Raw genomic sequence first — 22,899 nt, 5'->3', positions numbered from 1 at the left:
CTGAAATCCCAAGTGAGTACCACAGGTTCCATTTATTCCAGATTCCCACCCTTAAAGTGACGGAAAAAAATTTGATGTAACAGTAAAGGGGTAAATTGGTCATTTTACATGGGCGGCGCACGTTAGCAGACCACCGCCTGTAACAGTCCTTCGGCGTACATTAGCAGACCACCGCCGGTAAACGTTTTTCGCTTTTTTTCCGGCGATTTTTCCACCCAAAATCACCCTTGTACCACCATTTGACTCCTCGAATCCTCCCCTACAAAACCCCTAACCTTTCCAGCCACGACAGCTCATCGTTTGTTGTCCACCACTTCATCGAAAAACGGTCGAAGAACACGAACTCTTGGCCGGCGAATGACGACGAAACAGCTGCTGGGGACATAGGGATTTTATAGATCTAGATACGATGGTTTCATTGGTGGTGTCCAATTGGATTTTCACTGCCAGAATCGACCGGAATCCGGTGAAGAACACCGAAACACTAAGCCTAACGGTGTCGGTGATTGGAGGGGCAAATGAGTCGGGAACCAGAGGGTTTTTGGACACCGGACTACGGGGAAGGTGATGGAGTGACCAGGGTGTTAGACGTCGTCAGAAACAGCCCAGATCGGGTTGTTTCCGATGAGGGTGTGTAGTGACCGATTGTGTTTTTGATATAATTTGAAAATAAAATGGTAAGTTTTATAATTCTAATAAATTAGGGGTTAAAACATAATTTATTAATTTAGGGTTAGGGGCATTATGGTAATTGCATGCTCTAAACCCTAAAAGTTCATAACACTGTTACTTTAAGGGTGGGAATCTGGAATAAATGGAACCTGTGGTACTTACCTGGGATTTCGTCAAACCTTGGGTGGAATATGTCCTTTACTCTATAAATTATTATAACTACTTTTTTAATACAACACCATTCATTCTTCCTAATTGTATTCAATTCTTTTGTTTTCACCTTTTCACCCCTTTGCCCACAATTTCTCAATCTTAAATCTGTAAACCAAATTTGGAAGAAGAAAAGTAAAAAGCACTAAGGAGACCAAGGAAACCAAGGAGATTCAAAATCCATGGCAGCCGAGATAACCATTTTGCTTGTGAAAGAGAAGCTACAAAACCTTCTAGCTAGCACAAAGATCGGAGATCCAATCTTGCTAAGACAAGTCAATGAGTCCATCGTGATGCTCCACCAGTCTCTGACAACCTTGAAAGCTTTAGAGGACGACCAAGGAAGTCATCTGACAATTTATGACAGGAAGATTGAGCTTCTGAGAGCTGTTTATGATGCAGAGGACACCATAGATGCCTTCCTCGCAAGTACGACATTGCAGAAACAAAAGTCTTTCCCTTTATTCCCTTTGAGATCAGAGCATAGCCAATCTCGGGTAAGCCTTAAGATGAGAAATTTTGTTGGCCATTTAAAAAGTTTCATAGAAAATAAATCCGTTCATGTCGAGCCAGCGGCTCCCTCTAGTAACTTATCATTGGAAGATATGAAAGCTGATGATGATGTGGAAGTTCATCCACAAAAATCACCAACCAATGTGGAGGATATGCCAGTCCTGCAATTGGAGAACAAGAACTTCGGTGAAGGTACTTCGAAATCGAACTTCGGTGAAGGTTCTTCGAAATCAAACTTCGGAGAGGGTACTTCGGGATCCAAATTTTCATATGAAGATGATACTTATGGTTTGGTTGATACAGCGCAGACCGAACACGATCATGTAAAGTTAAGGCTTCTGTCAACTAACTCAGTGGAAGATATCCAAGTTCAACCATCGGAAGAAAAGCACTGTGTTGATGGCAACGTCGGGGCTGACGTTGGTGCGGATGCTTCGGAATCAAGTTCTTCAGATGAAGATGATACTTCTGATTTGGAAGATACAGCAAAGAAGTTAGCCGAATTAATCTTTCGTGACGACTTGCCATTTTTGCTCTTGTCAGTGGCAGGTCGTCCTGGAGGTTCTCATAATACGACTCTGCTATGGAGGACTTACTGCAATATCAAGGAGCATTTTGAATGCTGTGCCTGGACTTATGTTTCTGATGTGTACGAAGCTATAAAATGTGTCATGGAACAACTTACGGGAATGAAGCAGGAAAATGATTTGCCTCCAAGAGTGCTGCAAAGAAAGCTCTGCCGTTTCTTAAGCAATAAGAAGTACCTATTAGTTTTCTACGATCTCCGAACACCTGAGGTCTGGGAGTCTCTGAGTTATGTTCTACCGAATTCAGGTGGTGGTCGGACGATTGTCAGTTTTCATGGAGCCGCTGCAGCACCGAGTATTCCTAATACAAGGTTCTTGGGTACAATCTTTGGAACAGAGTTGGTGTCACCGTCAGCATTAAGTAAAGATGTCTGCGCTTCGTTGGATGAGGAAACTGATATTGTTGGCCTGAAAGATGAAATAAAGAAGTTGCATAAATTAATTTGTAGGCGGTACCAGTTGCATTTTATGATCCTAGTGGTGGGTGTGGCAGGCTCTGGTAAGACAACTCTGGTAAATACAGTTTACAACCAGTTACATATAAAGCAGAAATTCGAGAACCGTGTTTGGATTTCTGTTTCTAAAGTTTTTGAAGAGAGAAATCTCCTACTTCAGATATTGAAGCAGGTTACAGAGGTTAAGGACGAGGAGAAATTGTCCCTTGAGGAACTGCGGAAGAAGCTTCGTTATTTCTTTGTTGGAAAGAGGTACCTGGTAGTCTTGGATGATGTCCAAACACCTGATACTTGGGACAAACTCAAAAGGGTCTTCCCAATTAGCTACGTAAGTGGTAGCAGGGTGGTCCTAACTATCCGTGATCCTAAGATAGCTCAAAATATTGATTCATCGATATATTATCTTCACAATCTACGTCCGCTAAATAATGAAGAGAGTTGGGAGCTGTTTTCGGAGAAACTGAAACCAAAAATATCTGATAATTCAGATTTGGTGGAGCTCAAGGAAAAGATCTTGCAAAAATGTAAGGGTCTACCGCTTGCAATATGCATGCTGGCTGGTTTATTGTCCACTAAGGATCGTAGCAAAGATGCATGGTTAAAAGTTATTGAGTCTACCCAACAAAAGAAAAAAGAAGGAGGGACTAGTGAGAATGCAATGCAAGGTAAAAAGGAAGAAAGGGTTACTGAGCATACAAAGCGAGAAAAGAAAGAACGAAGTACTGGTAAGCATTCTCAACCAGACGAGATTGTAGAAGCAAAGGTGGTTGAAGAAGGAAAAAGGGTCAGTGAGCATTCTCAGCGAGGAGAGATTGAAGAAAAAGTGGTTGAGGATGAAACAGGGGTTGATAAGCATACTCATCTAGAAAAGATTGAAGAATTAGAAATGGAACATGTTCAACAAGGAGAAATTGAAGAAGAAGGGGTAGGTAAGGAAGAAAAAGGAGGGACTGTAAATGCAGCCTCTTACAGCAAACAAGGAGAAGATCAATACATTTCTTCAAATGAATCAGTTTCCTCTGATAACTTGAGCGCTTCCGATATCTTTTATTTGGGCTATTGTGATTTAAACTCCCCTTTAAGGGCATGTCTCCAATATTTATGTCTTTTCCCACGATCAGATTCAATCCGCATAAGAAGGTTGGCTAGATTGTGGATTGCAGAAGGCTTGGTTAAAGTCTCGACAAATGACAATAAAGAACCTGAAGATCTAGTGGAGGAGTATCTTCAACAACTAGAGCAAAGAAACATGATCAAGATAGCAAAGTCAGATGGAAGGCCTAAAACATGCAGTGTGGAAGGTCTTCTCTATGATTTGCTGTGTCCAAATGCCAAGTGCATGGGATTTTTTCACGTCCATCCCAACTCAGTTCCAGAATCGAAAACAGCAGCAAAGGTTAGCATCCGTAGGCTTGCAGAACAAGTAGACATTCAGAACAAACCTCCTTCAGATGAAGACATTCGACAATTACGTTCATATATATCTTTCAACAAGGGAAAGGGAGATAAAGCTGCAGATGGAGTAGGCAATTTGCTGAAAAAGACAATCACTAAGAGAGGCTTTGGGTTGCTCACACTGCTTGATCTGGAACGTGTATACAAGCCAGTGCTGCCACCTGAAACACTAAGAAGGCTGCCACTTCTGAAGTACGTAGGTCTGAGATGGACATTTCTGGACGAAATTCCAAAGTCAGTAGGTGATATTCCTTGTCTAGACACTTTAGATGTAAAACACACTAATATATCTGAATTGCCTAATTCCATCTGCAATGCTAAGAAGCTTCTGCATCTCTATATGAACGGGATTGATTTTGAGAGGTCCAAACAAATCTCCAGTAGTTCTTTGAGTAACCTTCGGACTTTGTCGGGCCTACTTTTAGGCAAGAACAGCCCTAATTTAGAATGGTTGAAGAAGTTGGCAAGTCTTGAAAAAGTGGGCCTAACATGCCACAACGAATCAATTGAGGAAATAACTATCTGGCTTTCTAGACTAACCGGTCTTCACTCTCTGCGGTTGAGATCGGTAGATGACAATGGTGAACCTTCCAAACTCAAATGGATATCCAACAAGATGCTAACAGACTTGTATTTGATGGGAGAGCTACCAAAAGGATTTAAGATTTCCGAAGTAGTACACCTCTCCAAACTCAGAGTCCTTACATTGTCAGTGTCAAAGCTATCAGAAGATCCCATGCCAGCGCTAGGACAGTTGGAAAACCTCATAATCCTCAGGCTTTACGCTAATTCTTACTTGGGGAAAAAAATGAGTTGTGGCCCTGAAGGTAGATTTTCTAAACTCGAGGTTTTAAAGTTATGGATGCTACTGAATCTGAAAGAGTGGGAAATTGAAGGAGCAATGCCTGTGCTAAAAGAATTAGAGATCAGATATTGCCAAAACCTGCGGAAGCCTACAGGATTGGAGGGCTTGACTACCTTGGAGAAATTGACGTTAACGAATATGCAGGAGAAGTTTGTAACTGAAGTTAAAGGAAGCATTGGCAATAAGACAATGGTCATCGAAAACGATTGGAAATTTATTCCTTCATGGGTGAGTTTATTGTTTAATTGCCTTTTCTATGTACCATAGTTTCAAGGTTTTATGTTTAATTCCTTTTCTTTAAGTTTTGTTTTCTTCCACATCACTTTAAAGATAGACTAGAAAATTGCTTGACATTTGTTTCATATTTTTAAGGAATCGAGTGAAGAACAGCGGCAAGAACTCCGGCAGAAGAGTAAACAGAGAGATGGTGCACCAATTGTGAGGTCAAGCACTCTAAAACATAGAGCACCAAGTAGACAATTGAGTCGGCAACTATCTGCACTAACAACTTAAATGTAATGCAATAGTTTGTATCGTTTTTATACAAATTTTGTAAGAATATTATTAAGTAATTCTAAGCAAGGATGGTATAGGACCTTTCTTTTTCCTTTTTCCAAGCAAAGTTTTCAAATAAGTGTGAAAAAAATTGGATTTTTCACATAAGGTAAGGACAATACATGGTTTCTGAGTAATGTCCTTAACTTTTAGGGAGAAATTGGAAAGAAATTACTAAAAGTTCAAACTCAACATCCACCTCGAAATTTTGGGGTGGTTAATAATTTTATCAATTTTAAAATATAACGGTTAGAAAGCAATGATTAGAAAACCGAACCGGACAAGCCGGTTCGACCAAGAATCGACACTAACTTTGGTCTGGTTTACCCTCAAACCCGGATTCATAATTGGCCTAGATTGGGCTAAATTTGGACCGGTAGAATAGTAACGAACTGCCGATCCAACAGGTAGCTTCCACCTTGATTTTGGTCAATTTCGACGCCATTCATCCTCCCTGACACCACCATAAGATTGCCTTCATCTCCACATCAAAAGCCTTATCATCTCGAACTCTAATTGTTTGTCGATCGTCATCGTCGATAGTCTTTTCTCACGATTGCCCAGATCATAAGGTGTTTTTGCTGGATTTCAAACCTGTAGAGAGGCATGTGTAATTTGGCAAAGGTGTTTTTGTTGAATTTCAAACTTTTAAGGATTACTGTGTAATTTTACAGAGATGTGTTTCCCGGATTTCAACTCTTCTGGAATTGCTGCTGTCATCAGTCAACCCAGAACCGAGCCCTTGATCGGCCCCATCCTTTCAGGACATTGTAATAGAAAGATAGATATTACGATTTTAAAATAAAGAAAGAAAGAGATCAAACGATTATTATTTGGCATACAAAAGCACATTCGCACTGTATATTGACCTTTTCTTTTCTCTCTCTTCCTCTTATCTCTTGCAAGCTCGTAGAGACACTATTGAGTCTGCTCTTTGGAAGATAATTTACTCTTGCAATAACAGCTGCAATACCTGCGATGATAGCCACAGGTCTGTACTTCACTTAATTTCTAATCTCTTTTTTTCTTTTTTCCCTGTTATGTATACTCAATATGTGTGTTCATCTTCAGTTTTTAGCGGCTTTATGATAACGCAGACGAGGAAGATGATTGAGGTGTTTCCTCCAGAATTAAGAAAAGTCTGGAAGGAATGGGAGCTAAGAGCATTGGTTTACGTCAGCCTCACCTGTCAAATACTTCTCATTGTTCTGGGAAATCGCAGAAAGTGTATTCCCCGAATTTGGATCAAAGCATATTCTGTAACCAGTTTTACAGTCAGAAATGATACTAAACTCCAATCCTCATATTCTCTTTCTTGATTTTTAATTCCTGAATGAAAAAATATTCACAGCTTTTCTGTTTCCCAATCAAAACGTACCTCAAAATTGTAGAATTTTAAAGCAAAAGTAAAGATTAAAAGATAAAAAAAAAAAAAAAAAGAAGTAATAACTAGCTGTAATAATGAAATTAATTAATTAGAAAGAAAGCTCCACACCTAATTATTTATAACTAATGTTGGAATCTCCAGATCTAATTCTCTTTGTAGCAGACACAATATATTGCCGTTGCATTATTTTATACATTATTAAATATATAATCCAAAATTTGCTCTTCTTGCACCACCTGTTATTCCAAAGTTGTGAGAACTCTCCGTCAACGAGCTTGTCAGTATCTGACCCTGAGATGCGGTTCATCAGGGCTTATCTCTCTCTCATCTATTACCCGTTTGTATTATCGTCAAAAGTAGGTCCTACAAATGGCAGCAAAAGTAAAGAAGGAACTATCAAAATTAAAATAAAATAAAGGGTGGAAGATTCCCCTCATTTTGACTGTTTCAATTATTTCTTCACTCTTTTTTCTTGACCGATTCTGCATTTTGTATAATCTCTCTCTATATCTTCTGCTTAATTTCTTTTCTCTGTTTCTACTCAGAAGGTCCCCACAAATTGCAGAAAATTTGTCAGGTCCCCCAAATTGCAGAAAATTTAGCAGGTCCCCACAAATTGCAGAAAATTTAAATCAGAAGGTCCCACAAATTGCAGAAAATTTAGAAAGCGTACAAATAATAATGCATCCTTTGGAACTAGCCTTGTAGAAAAGTTGAGGAGGTGCATGAATCACGTTTTAGTGAAAGAAGAAGAGAAGATGAAAAGAAAATAAATGAGCCAAGAACCATAAATATTCAATCCAACAACTATTAATTATATTAATTATAAAGTTAGATATGGTGTAAATATATTAATTTATAGTATTAATGACATAATATTTTTGAAATTTAAAAAAAAAAAAAAAACAGCGGGTCCTGAGATATTCAAGTTTGAGGATAAACAATGATTTTGGGCTTTTTGGAAGATGGATAATAGACATAATAGGATTAATATAATGGTTACATTGCACCATATAAGATTAAAAGATTTATCAAAGTCATAGAGAGGATATTTTATGTTTCAAGTATTTTGATGATATTTCAGATCCATATATAAATGTTTGAGCAAGCCTAAGGAGATAGATGTCTAAAATAGGGTTTGTTTAGATGCAACAAGTAACTTATCATTCACCAAATCAAGCCATCTTCATAGGCTACCAAACAATAAACATTGAAACAAGGTAAAGCCCATTATCTTGACCAGCCCAATTGGCAAAAATGGGAAAAGCCATATTTTGATTAAATTTCATTCTTTTTTTTTTTTTTTTTTTTAATTCCAATATCCTATTTTGTTTTTTATCCTTCTTATTAAAAAGTGTATTTGTCTCACATCATTAAATTAATAGGTTGTTATGGTGTAGATATACGTGATTGGACTCCTTCCTTTCTTGAACTAGTTTTTGTGTATGGTATTAGACCCTACTCCAAACTTGGAGCTGGCAAAACGAGTCTATACCTATGGGTGGGTATTCGTTTTAAAAACGGATACAAGTAGACATTATAAAACCCATTTCATGTGACCCCGTACCCGACCCAACCCGTTCTTTAAAACGGTTGGGCCGGGTATGCCCATGGGTACCCGTGTTTTGAAGAGGACAAAAAAAAAAAAAAAAGAAAAACTTTTTAGTCCAGGATTTTCTTTCAAACACAATCACAAAGTACTCAACCTCGAAGTCGAAGCGCAAAGACCAAACACTATCACTTACTCTTCTCCTCATTCTCAAACACTGTTACGGTAGGATTTTGCTGCTGTGACCCGCCGACACCGCCCATACCCATCTCACTTTCAAACACTATCACCTCCTCATTCTCACTTTCTCACATCCCATACCCATCACATACCCGCCGCCGCTGCTCTCTCATCTCACCCAACGGGCGACGCCCAGCGCACAACCACCGCGCGACTCCACCGGCAGCTTCCACTATCTGCAACATGTGTGTTTTTCTTGGATAAATCTCTTGTGGATTATTGTTTGTTGTGTTGGTTGGGAGATTGCTGCCCATCTGGTGTGAAATTTGATTGGAGAAGTTGTTTGGTTAGGAGTTTTGATTTGGAAGTGTTGAATGGATTTTGTGATTGACTTTGTTTGTTGTGGAATTCGCCATTTTCACCTTGCCCACACCTGCTTGATAAATTGCCCAAACCACTCTCACCATCATACACTGTGTAAATTTGTTAAAATAAAATCTTATTTTATTTGGTATTGTTGAAGAAAAACTAATGTTAAGATAAGACCAATTAACAAGTTGGAAATAATACAGTAAAGGTGGAATTAGAGAAAAAGAGAGTGTTGTGATTTGGATTTGGCGTGGGTAGTGCTTGAAGAAGCAGACGGCTGAAGCTCACTAGCAAAAAGGGGTACCCACGGGTTGGCCCGTACCCATATAAGGTAGGATATAGTCCAATATTTTAGACTCGTATAAAATTAGTCTTTTTTGTCCGCACCCGTTTAACCCGGCCCGTACTCATCTAACTCACCCGTTTTGCCAGGTCTATCCAAACCCCCTCACACGGTTGAATTTCCCCATTCACTGTTTAACCCACCTTGCCATTTTCTCATCTGTTTTTAAAATTAGATTTAATTTCAGAAGTCTCGATTATAACACCACCATTAGAGCATAAAAGAGGTAGAATGTAAACCCGAAAGTTAAAAGGAAAATGCTCTTATCTGTGTTTAGAATTAGATTTAATTTGAGAAAGTCTCGATCACAACACCACCACTAGAGCATAAAAGAGGTAAAATTCATACCCCAACAGTTGAAAAGAAAATGCTAAAGCAATTTGCTGCTCTGATTTTTTCCAGTCTATTTACTAAGGCCTTATGCCCTAGAGGCATGTAATTCTTAATTTCAAGAATATCATTTACTCTCATTTTACAAATAAACAAGAGGGACAATAACGTGTAATTTAAAGGCAATACTGTTAAAGTAATCTACTGCTCTATAGCTCTTCAGGGAATTACCTGTTAAACAAGAGGGAAATTTTCGTTACGGCACAGACCGATCGGATCTGTGCCGTAACGCATCATTATGGCCTTTTCCGGCCAGATCCACCACGGATCTGGCCAGAAAAGGCCAGATCTAAGGGCCTGTTATGGCCGTCGACGGTCGGAAAGGCCAAAACGACGGCCATCTTTGGCCGTCAGCGACGGCCAAATATGTGGCCGTCGTTTTCGGTCAACGACGGCCAAGATTTGGACGTCGTTGACCGTCAACGACGGCCATTTCTTTGGCCGTCACTAACGGCCAGATCTGGCCTTTTCCGGTCAGATCCGTGGTGGATCTTGCCGGAAAAGGCTAGATCGGTGTAATTCCGGCCATTTATGGTCGAAATTTAGGCTGTTGTACAGATTCCGGCTATCACCGGCGGTGGTTGCCGGAATCTGACAAATTGGGTTGATGGGGGGGGTTTTTGTTAATTTTTAAAAAACAAATTTCAGGGGGCATTTAGTGAAATTAATAACCTTATGGGGTCTAAAAGTAATTAAAAAAATAGGGTAATATTTCTGGAATAGTGTGCTAAACATTATTTGGAGAATAGGATTGGGAATATGGATAAAAACAGGGAGCCAAACGCACCCTTAAATATAATCGCACGGCATATGCGGTTATCTATAACAAAACAGTTACTATTAATCCTTAACTTTTATTTTATGCTTTGTTTTAAAAAAAAAAATATCAACATACCAATATTAAGATATTTATGTTTTTAAAACTAATATTTAAAATATATGAAAATAATTTAATCAAAAGAGATGCAAAAAATTAACCAAGAAATGTAATGAATTTTTTTTCTTGACGACAAGTAAAATAAAGGGGTGTATATTGTTAAAATACAAAGTAGAAGGGAACTAACAAAATTTTGTAAACCCTTATGGCTCCGTCCCTGTTCTTCAGGTTGTTATCTTTATTAAAATTTGGGGAGTTCAGAAATAGCTTGACAAACTATAAGGAGGTACACATAATTAATCGATTGTAATTGATACACGTGTAACGGAAATACAAATATAATACACTTGCACGATCAAAAACTTGATTGTAATTTGTAATACAATTGCCGTCACTGTTTTTTTTTTGTTGGACTTTTCAGACTGGCCGTCTGTGATCCCCACCACCCACCACTTTCATCTCACTCTCACTTCTCTGCAACTTTTATATTCTTTTATTTTTCATGCAGTTCTGAATAGCATCACTTTTTGGATCATGTAATTATACGCCTCCCTTCAATCATCTCTCGTAAGTACAAATAATCATATTCATATTCATCTCCATATCTCATCTCTTCTTTTACCTTTCATCGTTCTTTACAGCCCATAACTATTTACTTTTCATTTTTATTTTTAATTATTAACACAAACCTCGTTTCTCTTGCTTTTTGTTTAATTATTTTTATTCTGTACAAGTTTAATGGATATAATTTTCCTGTTAGATTTGTGATGTAGTTATATTTTCCATACAATAAGATCTGATTCCTTTTTGTTCATAGAAAATTTCAATTTGTTTGCTGTTGTATTATTGTTAATTAGCTGTAAAAAGATTCTTTCAAGGAATTTTTTTTTAATAGTTGGTTTCTTTTTTCTGGTAAATACCAAGAAATGTGTTTCTAAATTTCTTTAGATTTGCTTAATTTTCTTTTTCCCTTTCGAAATTGTAGTGTTTTCTATTATAAAGTCAAAATTTTATGGTTTTCAAAAGGTATGATACAGAAATTTAAAAAGGAAGCAATTGTTCAAAGAGATCAACCTCAAAATCAAAAGTCTCTGCTGTAGAATTGAAGAACGAATTATTCAAAAAATCTGAACTTTCTTAAACAGGAAAGGTTCTCTGTTTCAAGAAGAGGCGTAGCTCATAAAGAAGCAATCAAAGGTTTAACCGATCAAATCTGAGTGTATATATCAAGAAAAATGGGATCTTTCAAAGGCCATGCTCTACCTGGAACACTTTTTCTTCTAGTTGGAGTGTGGCACATATGGAGCTCTGTGGTTCGATATGTATCAAATCCCAAGTAATCTAAAGTAATCTACTGCTCTATAACGTGTAATTTAAGCAATCTGTTAAGTAATCTACTGCTCTATAGCTCTTCAGGGAATACCTGTTTAACGAAGATCCGATCGATCGGCGAAAAATGCTTGGTCCGTAAGTTGACAGATCATTTCAACCAACAGAGGAAACTGCAAAGAGCAAATAAGGATACAGGGAGACAGCCAAGAAGGGAAATTGGAATGATGCTCCATTTCCATGGAGGGAAAAGAATATGTAAAGGGTTGCACCAAATTACCATCATGCTAGCAATAGAAAGAACAAGGGTGACTAGCCCATAATTAACTTCTTCGGCACACGACTCCAAAAAATCTTCTTCTGCATAACGCGAAGTGAGGATTGCCATGAACATCAGTAGTGAAGCAGTGGAAGTAAAGAGTCAGCTGAATCTGATATCACAAACACCTGAAAGATGGTTTGTGCATTAAAATGGTTGTCCCTTTAGCAGCGTCCGCCACCTGGTACTGTGAAAACTGCGGTAAAAACTGCTGTGATTATGAGTGCAGCTCACTTGTGCAGGACGAAGCATTCTCTTTCATCCATTTTTCACCTTCTCTGACTAATTCTTGTGTGATTCGGTAACACTTGTCTAGGAGTTTTATTGGATTCGTTTCGCTGTTCTCGACGGGATGGATGAACAAAATTTTCCACAGCCTAACAGATAGATACATAAAACCTTGCTTAATAGATAAGAAAATGCTGGGCAAATAAGGACTACATGTTTATATAAATTATCTCATTTTTCATGAGTTTCGGGCCTTAAATGGAAGAAGTATAAAATAATAAAAACTCAATCGTTGCTGGTTGGATGCTCACCTTAACCATTGTAGCTCCCTCTGCATCTGCATGCGGGACCCGAATATGATATGAAGGGACAAACTTTCCAGCGAATCCAAAATTTGTCTTCTTTTACTCTCATGTCTGCCACTCCCTTCATGTCCTTGCCCATGTAAGTAACATATTTTTTCTATTTACAAGACTAAATACTTTTCGTGGCGATTTAGAATTGCAAGTCGAAATATGTCATCATCATCATTGTTAAAGAAAGCAAACGAGAAGAAATAGGCCTCCATAATTTCATCAACAAGCTCGTAAATCCCTAATGCTGCGGCAATAAGAACTGGCCCACCTATTGACTTGAAGCTTCTTCTGTCTCCATAACTTTGTCATGACACTGATTCTGACATTTCATGTGCTGCATATCGTTAACTTTGTACATGTATGCTCTTGGTGTGGAACTGCATTTAATTAAACTCTACTCATTTAACAAGTTAGAGACTTTCTTTCAAACTGCTCCTCTAATTAGAGAATATATAATTCAATGCTTAATTACCTACGTGCGTGAGGGCATTCCAGAGCATAATATATTTTTTTGGCGCAAAGCTCCTGCTATATTATAAAAACAAATGCCAGCATTCAGTATCATAATTCTAGGAATGAAGAATATTTAATGGAGGTTTACAAACCAAAGCTTCTGGCGTAGACATCATTTGTTGAAAAAATCCCATATGTGTGGATTCTGTTACTTTGTCTTTGATCTCTCGGAGGGAGTTTCTATGTCTCTGTCCAAAGCTTCGGACCAGGATATGTTCTTTGCACAGGAATCCCTGCCAAATTATATTAGTTATGGAACGTACATTTAGAGAGAAATTCTATAAGGAACTTGTATATGTAATTATTTTAACCAGAGAGTTCTGCGTATTTTGCGACTTGGCAAGAAAGTAAAAATTAAAAGATTGTTGACACCAACTCATAGATTAAGCGTTTCCAAAATTCGAGTCTGATCCCACTTTCAAATGCCAGAGGCTTATTCGCCAGTATTGATAAAATATTCCTCTGTCCCTGTTCTCCACACGCAAGTTTGGATATCGCTTCAATAAGTCTAAAGCTATACCTGTAAATGCAGTAGAAATCAACCAAAAATTAGAGCAAAGGATTTTTGTTGCAAAACCAGGCTTCGAAGAATAGTTAAACTAATAAAACTAAGAAAGCAAAACAAATTGACTTATATCTGAAAGATGATCTATGATCATGACAATTATATAATACCAATCTTAGTATTTTAATTAAAAAGAGAATTAAATAATTTACATACTGACCATAGAGACCAGAATTGATCAGATTTTAAGCAGAGTCACTCCGTTGTGTCATCTAAGGGCACTCTTGTCATTGAGATTAAATATTGAATTGTTCCCTTGTGGCCACGAATTGCAGCTTGGTGAATTGGAAGTAAACCCTTGCTGTTCCTCATATTTGTCAATCTTTGTTTTTATGAACAAAGGCTTTTGCCGCCTTTGTATTGCCATATTTAGCAGCTCGAATATAGGCGTTTCGCAATATTCATTATTCGATCGTTCTAGTAATTCTGGACCAGCCATCGATGCAAGCTTCTCCAGAAGCCAAAGGGTGCATCTAATTTTCGAGTAATTACGTGAATACTGTTTCAGTAGTAAGTACTTTAATCGTGGCAGTCAACACCGCAGACTTTGGTTATGAAATCGTCAACTCCCTCCCAATCATTCTCTTGTACAGCCTTGTATAATGACCGGTACTTAATATGATCCTCATCCCCCTCGCTCCTTTTCTTCACTATAAATTCCAAATTATGAACATATTTACTGAATAAAATCTAAAAAGAGTTCAAAAGATAATTATTTATATATACGTTCACACCACATCAGTACGTATCTTTAACTAACCAACCTTCTGCATTAGCACGTTCACATTCTTATCGCTTTGCTTTGTTGCAGTTTGTTCCCTGGAATCACCTTGCTTCACCTCAGTGACTCCTTGTCCTGTTTTGCTTAAAAATTGATCAATCGTAGTTGAACAGGATTGCCTTTATACTCCTACTGTTCGCTGTTATATTCCGAATCATGTACACATGAGAAAGCATGTCAATAATAAAAGATTTTAACGATATAATCAATCCTATGCAATGCTTAATTTTCACTTAATACAGTGTCGTTGACTTACCTTCGGCATTCACTGCTTCATCATTCTTATGCTTTAGACTTGCTGGTTGCTTACCCGATGCACCTTCATTTACCTCTGTAATTTCTGCTCCTTTTCTTTCCACCAAATTAGTGAAAGGTTGAAGGATCCATTGGCGATATCAGCTTAGGACAGAGTGCCCTGTCAGTTAATTTCAAGTCTATTTATAAGGATCTCAAAAGCCTAAAGCCATACATAGAAACAACGTGATCATTCATTTCATCTCTTGGAAAAGCAATAACTTCCCCGGAAGAAAATTTTGCTGGGAATTACTTTTTCTGTTAGATTCTGTGAGTCAAAACGGAAGAAAGTCGTATAACTTTTATTTATTGAAATGAATTCCAGGAGTGTCTTTTTCCCATATTCTTTTTTTTTTTTACTAATTGAATTATTTTTGCCCCTCCTCAATTCTTAGCTTCGCCACGGGCGTATGTCATTATCACTATAGTAGTTAAGGGCCGGTTTGGTTTCGATAGTTTTTAGAATATACTTTGAAAAGTTAAATTGGGTGGTATTACGATGTAGAATTTTAAAATTACAAAAAATACCCCCTATGTTTGTTTATTTACTAAAAAGCCCTATAATAAAATATTCAAAGTTAACAAAATACCCTAAACCCACTCATTAAATACGGACAGTCGGCCACCACCGCTGAGGGTGCGAGTCGCCTTATCGGCACATGACCGACTGGATCTTATCGTTCGTGCGCCGATATGGTCTTTTCAACCAGATCCACAGCCAAAGATACGACCATCGTTGATGGTCAACGATGACCATATTTTGGCTATCGTTGACCACTGTCTACGGCTAGATCTGGTCGTAGATCTGGCATTTTCTAGCCAGATCCATGAAAGGTTAGATCGACGCACTACCGCCAGATTCAGTCAGTAGTGCACCATTACATCATATTTGGCCAACTCCTGGCAGTGGGTGCTGAATCTGGTAATGTGGTTGTTGGGGTGTTTTTGTCAATTTTTAATTCTTTTGGGTTGTTTGTTAAATTAACAAATTATGGGGTTTAAAAAAGTTGAATAATTTAGAATAATATTTTGATATAGTGAACCAAACACAAATTTTGTGTTTAACTTTATTGGGAATACTAGAATAGCATTCCCAAACTAGGTACCAAACGGAGCCTAACAGTTTTACAACGGTTGGGGGTCGTATTTTTAGTTTTCAAAACCTATGGCCGATAAGGGTTTTAACCCTACCTGAATGTCCCACAAACTTCCCCCTTGACTTCTAATTCTCGTCTTCTCTTGCTTATTTTTAATTCCTTAATGAGAATATATTCACATTGTGAATTTTAAAGCGAAAGTAAGTTATATATTAAAAAAGAAAAAGAGTAATTATTGCTGATAATGTAATTAATAAAGAAAGGAAGCTCCATACCAATTTTGTTTGTAGCATTCCTGAATCTTGCCTTGTATTATTGTAAAACATTATTAATTATTTATAACTAATTTATAATCTCCATATCTTTGTAGCAAATATAATATCTTGCCTTTCCATTATTTATGGAAATGTTACACCCACAATTTCTTCTTACAAACTTCTCTTACAACCCAAACGTGACAACTCTCAGCTCGTAATGTGTCCCATTTAGGTCCCACGGTTGACCAATTGTGAGCTATCACTCGGTATAGTGAGAAAAAAATTGTGAGAAAAGTTTATGGATGACATTACTCTTATTTATACATTTAAACATTTTAATGATCCAAACCTCTAGTTTTGCACCACCTCATTTCCATAAGGTAAAGATTGTTTTAACATGTGTCTTTAGAGCATATGTTACATGTTAAAGACACTAAAAGATAATATATTTACTTATGTTGATGTATGTATATATAAAGACAAAAAAAAAAAATTTATTTTAATATATCAAATGCTAAAGTTTTTATCTCTAATATCTTTTATGTATATTGTTAGAACACACATTAAGGCAATATAGAAGATGAAACCTTCTTAAATTAATTTTTATATCGAAATTAGATTATGTGACTTAATTATTTCATACGTCTTCCAGCTGAAATGATGTGTAATAGCCAAAGCTTTATATAACATCTATTGCTGCTACCTTTTACTTTTGTCCGTTTCAACTTTTCTTCTTTACTTTTCCTTTCTGAACTCTGGGATTGGGGGGGAGGAATAATATTAATGTGTGCTGAACAGGTGAGAGAAGAAGGAAAGCCTGGGGGGATTTCAATGTCCACTTCTCTTTTCTTCACTTTTAGTCGTTGGGTTAATTTTATCGCCATTATATATAGTTAAGCCAAAATTTCCAGATATTTTTTAAAGTCTAAAAAAATAAAAAATAAAAACACATTCATTTTTATTAAGAGGTTTTTGATAATTTTGTAAGAGATTCGAGTTTTTGATAACTATAAGGGATTTTTGATCATTTTATAATGATATTTATATTTTCAAAGAGTTAATACTTGAAAAACATTCAGATCTAACTCTCCTATTGCCTGTTGGCATTATTGTCAAAGGATGTTTTCTAGTCAAAAGTAGAGGTCCTACAAAATACAAATTGCAGAAAATTTAGAAAGCGTGCGAATAATATTCATCCTTTGGAACCAGTCCTGTAGAAGTTGGGGAGGTGCATGAATCACGTTTTAGTGAAAGAAGAAGAGAAGATAAAGAAAGTAATAAGCCAGAACCAATGAGAGAGAAGAGAGCAGAGCCGGGATAGACCAAAATATCCAATCAACACTATTAATTACATTAATTATAAAGTTAGATATTGTTAAATATATTAATTTAAAGTATTAATACGTAATATTTTTGAATTTTTTTCGAGAAGACTGAAAAAAAAAAAAAAAAAAAAAAAAAAAAAAAAAAAAAAAAAAAAAAAAAAAACCACCGAGTCCCAAGATATTCAAGTTTGAGGATAAACAATGATTTTGGGCTTTTCGACAGCGGGTCATTTCATCTCATCTACAAATTCATTACTAGTATAATCTTTGCCTAGAAATTGATATAATAATTTGACTTCATTAAACTTTAATAAGTTTACAAATCAGAGCATGCATGTGACAAATTTTCGGGGCAGTTTATTAAAAAGACATTTGGAGTTAAAATTTAGTTAAAAGGCTATGTAGTTGTAAATGTTAACTAAATAGCCTTATTTTTTATTAAGCTTAATTATATATGATTAAGGGTTAATTAGGATTAATGAATAATTGTGTAATCTTTTAAAAATTATAATATGTCCCCAAAGAGTCAAAAATCTTGCAAACAAACCCAAAAACCTTCTTCTTCTTCCTCCCGCCGCTTTAACGCATTCCTCCGCCGTTAACATGTTCTCCAACACAGATTCTCCTCCTCCTTCTGACATTTCATCCAAGTATGTGTATCTCCCTTTCACTTTCATATTTCGATTTACAAAGATCTGGGTTATGGTTTTGATTTAGCATGGATTGGGTTTGGGTTATGATTTTGATTTAGTTGTTTAGGTTGTTGGGCTGTGTTCGATGTAATGGAAGTTGAAAGGAGTGAAATATGTTAAAAATTTGTTATGGGTATGATGGATCGATTGTAGGTGGAGATGACTGAAAATGTGTTCTAGGAAAAATAGATCACTTAAGCGATCTGGTGTATCGCTTAAGCGATCTGGTAGGTCTGGTAATGCAGCAGATAGATCGCTTAAGCGATCAGGTATGTGGCATAAGATCGCTTAAGCGATCTGCTAAAACTCTGGTGTAGGAGCAGATCGCTTAAGCGATCAATAAATGACATAAGATTGCTTAAGCAATCATGGTTATTTATACTGGATCGCTTAAGCGATATACCTGATTGCTTAAGCGATCCAGTATAAATAACCATGATCAATTAAGCGATACACCAGACTATATAAGCGACTGTGCAGATTCTTTTTAAAATATTTGAACCCTTACTACAACATTTAAGAATATTTTTTTTCTTACATTACAGGTAGTTGGCTATTATTACACATGGGACAAGTTGTTTTGGGTGTTGAATATTTTGGTGAGTGGGTGGAGGAAGAAAGTAGCTGGAAGTGGATTGGGAAGAGCAAAGAAGTTATACCAATTGCTGTGAGCACAGAGGTTAGTTTTGATGAGTTGATTGATGAAATAATTAGAAGAGGTGATTTGAGTTGCTCGCGTAGTGATATACTTGTGAAGTATGTTTTAAGCAGAGTTCTTGAACATTATAAGGTACCTCCTGCTATATTAAAGTCGGATGAAAGTGTGAAGTTATATATGATTGATGTGGCCAATAATGGTTCAAGGCCAATTTTAAGGGTTTCTATTATAGAAAAAAAAAAAAAAATTGGTTCAAAGGAAGGGGATAACGAGGAAGTAGGCAGAGATTTGCCTGGTTTTAATTTGAACTACGAGGCCATTGATTTGTTAGTTGAAAAATCAAGAGTAGACGGTGAATTGGGTGGTGAGGACGACATTGTAGAAGAGGTTGGTGATGGGGGCCAGAATGAAAATATTGAGGAGGAGGACCTCGTACATGTTCCCACAGATGTAGAGATTCCTTTAAATACAGATTATATAAAAGGCGTAGATTGTGAGGAAGAGAACACTATGGTCGTTTATGCAGGTTCAGAGGGGGCAATTGGAGATAGTAGTGAATCAGCTCATGTTTTTACGGATGGATCGGAGTTGTGCATAGAGTATTTATTTGACAACAAAGAGGAAGTGGTGAGGAAGCTAAAACTTGTTGTCGTGAGAGGTCATTTTGAGTTCATCACCAAAAAGTCAAATTCATTAGCTGTGATGGTTGCATGTCGTGACCGAAAGTGCAAGTGGCGGGTTTATTATAGAAGGTTGGCGGAGTCCGAAAAATTTATTCTTAGCACATATACTCGTGATCGCACATGTGGTTTGGGACATATTTCAGGTGAGCATTGACAAGCCTCCGCTGATGTTATTGGACAATTTGTCAAAAGTCAGTTCGTTGAAGGGAAATGTCCATCTCCTAAAGACATTCAGAGACTTGTGCACATAGAGTTGGGATGTGCTGTTAGTTACTGGAAATGCTGGAAAGGGAGACAACATGCACAAGATTTTGTGAGGGTCATGCCGGAGCACGGGTACACAGTATTAGAAGTGTACCGTTATATGCTTGAGTTGACAAACCAAGGTAGCAAGACGGCTTTGAAGTGGGACAGGAATATGATGTTTAAATATTTTTTTGCTGCTTACGGTTCTGCTATAAAGGGTTTTGTAAACATGAGAAAGGTGTTGGCTGTTGATGGTTGCTTTCTGACGGGAAAGTATGGAGGTACATTGTTGGTGGCCACTACACAGGACAGCGAGAATCACACATATCCTGTTGCATGGTGCGTGGTTGACTCTGAGAATGACGAGTCGTGGACTTAGTTTTTTCAGCAATTATGTACGATAGTGCCTGACAGTGACGAGTTTTGCATAATATCTGATAGGCACAACTCTATAAAGAAGGGGATTACCACTATTTACCGTCAAGCACATCACATATTCTGTATGAGGCACCTTGGTGAGAACATAAAACAAAAGTTTAAGTATGCTAGCTTCCTTCAGACATACTACATGACAGCAAAAGCTTATCGGGTTGACGAGTTCGAGGAGTACTTCCAGCAAATCCGAATCAAGGATGATAGAGTTGCTAAGTATCTTAAGCATGATGTTGGTTTCGAGCGATGGAGTAGAGCTTATTTTCCTGGAAGAAGGTTTGATGTCATGACCACGAACATAGCCGAGTCCATAAATTCGAAGTTGTTAATAGATAGAAAGTTTCCAAAAGTTACACTTTTTGATGCAATACAAAGGATATTGTCACGGTGGTTCCATGAGCATCGTACGAAGTCAGATAATTTTACTACAACCCTTGTTCCGTCAGCTGAAAAATTATTACGAGAACGTATGGAACTGTCAAATGCACTGTTTGCCTATCCTTTTAATGCTCAAGAGTTCACTGTGCGCGGCTATGGTTCGGATGCCCTAGTTAACCTTGTTAGAAAAACTTGCAGCTGTAAAGTGCTTGACATTCAACGTTTACCTTGTCCTCATGCACTAGCAGCACTGAAACACTAATCGAAGGTGGATTTTGGTTCAATAATTTACATGGAACTTTGCTCCTCTCTCTATATGGCAAATCACTACATGCTAGCTTATTCAGAAACGATATATCCAGTGCCTCCAGAAGAGCAGTGGGTAGTGCCGCCAGAGTTGGCTGACATTATCATCCATCCGCTATTCAAGAAGACAGCAAAGGGGAGAAAAAGAGTTAAGCATATTCCATCAGCCTTTGAGGTTCCCCGGAAGATGAATAAGTCCTCAATTTGTAAGCAACCTGGCCACAAGAGAAGCAGTTGCCAGAAGTAATCACATGCAGATCTAGAAAATTAGGTTCGAAGAAGGATGAAATTCAAGCAACTGTTGATCAGTTATTGTTTTCAATTATTGATGTTTTAAATTTTATTATTACCTTGAATAAATCATTCTTTATATTTAGTATTCTTGTTACATGGCGTAAATATTTGTTGGTGATTTTAGTTTGGAATTAGGTTGTCAAATTGAGGAGAAAGTATAGAATTAATATGTGTTGGTAATTTTAGTTTGTCAAAATTCAGGAGAAACGATGGAAAAGTATGTATTGCCCATGATCGCTTAAGCGACTAAGTATATCGCTTAAGCGACAAAGGGTTCTTCATACAGGATCGCTTAAGCGATATCACTCATCGTAAAACTGATTGATTTTGCCCATCACATGATCGCTTAAGCGATCTACGATCGTTTAATTGACCAAGCGAAAAAGAGAGGAATCGCTTAAGAAATTAAGAAGAATCGCTTAAGCGATCATGCACCTGGGCAGATATTGAATCTGCCCATCACATGATCGCTTAAGTGATGTACGATCGCTTAATCGACCAAGCAAAAAAGAGAGGAATCGCTTAAGTGATCATGCACCTAAGCAGATATTGAATCTGCCCATCACATGATCGCTTAAGTGATGTACGATCGCTTAATCGACCAAGCAAAAAAGAGAGGAATCGCTTAAGTGATCATGCACCTAAGCAGATATTGAATCTGCCCATCACATGATCGCTTAAGCGATGTACGATCGCTTAATCGACCAAGCGAAAAAGAGGAATCGCTTAAGTGATATCACTCATCGCTTAAGCAATGTACGATTGCTTAATCGAACAAGCAAAAAAGAGAGGAATCGCTTAAGCGATATCACTCATCGCTTAAGCGATCATGCACCTTAAAACAGTGATTTTGCCCATCACATGATTGCTTAAGCGATCTAGGATTGCTTAATCGACCAAGCAAAAAAAGAGAGGAATTGCTTAAACGATATCACTCATCGCTTAAGCGACCATGCACCTTAAAACAGATTGATTTTGCCCATCACATGATCGCTTAAGCGATCTAGGATCGCTTAATTGACCAAGGGAAAAAGAGAGTAATCGCTTCAGCGATATTAGGGGTCGCTTAAGCTATCATACATCTTAAAACATATTTTTTTGTGCAAATGATTTTGCACAGTTACAACTCCGTACATAAAATTGTTAGTTGTTGGCAATTGTTTGATATAGACGAAACAGTCTACACCATATATGTTTAATATAGATGTAAAAGAACTATATGTTTAATTAAAATATAATAACAGTCATGTTCCACTGAACAAATCATACACCTTATATACTGCACCGTCTTCTTCTTTATCCATATCTCAACCCTAAAGCCATTTTTTTGCTCAAACTCTTAACATCTTTATGTTCCGAGAAAAGAAGAACAATATTTGTTCACTAAGCTTGCATGGTTACCTAGTTCTCTTTAACCCTATATATTTAATATAGACGTAAACATTCTATACCATATCTGTTTGATATAGACGTACAAGAACTATATGTTTAATAAAAATATAATAACGGTCATGGTTCACTAATCGAATTGTCAAACCAAAGATGTTAAGAGTTCGAGCAATAAAATGGATTTAGGGTTGACATATGGATAAAGAAGAAGACAGTTAAATTTTTAGGGCATTTAATAAATATTATACTCTTTTGAAATTCTTCTCGGTTGGATTGCAAGAGAAAGGAGTAAACTAAGTTTAAAATTTGAATGATTACTTGTGTAGATGGTTTTGCAGAGTTACAGCTGT

At 37.2% G+C, this 22,899-nt stretch overlaps 1 protein-coding gene across 1 annotated transcript; it reads left to right on the top strand.

Moving 5' to 3' along the window:
* The first annotated feature begins 1,064 nt into the window (after nucleotides 1-1,064).
* On the top strand, nucleotides 1,065-5,374 carry LOC116121483. The gene is made up of 2 exons (XM_031407437.1): nucleotides 1,065-4,985; nucleotides 5,130-5,374. The coding sequence occupies exons 1-2, from the start codon at nucleotides 1,065-1,067 to the stop codon at nucleotides 5,268-5,270; spliced, it is 4,062 nt and encodes a 1,353-aa protein (XP_031263297.1). The 3' UTR covers nucleotides 5,271-5,374.
* The last annotated feature ends 17,525 nt before the right edge of the window (nucleotides 5,375-22,899 follow it).

Source organism: Pistacia vera, unplaced genomic scaffold (assembly GCF_008641045.1).
Source record: "Pistacia vera cultivar Batoury unplaced genomic scaffold, PisVer_v2 Contig99, whole genome shotgun sequence".
Taxonomy (NCBI): Eukaryota; Viridiplantae; Streptophyta; class Magnoliopsida; order Sapindales; family Anacardiaceae; genus Pistacia; species Pistacia vera.
This window is presented reverse-complemented; position numbering and strand designations above follow the sequence as displayed.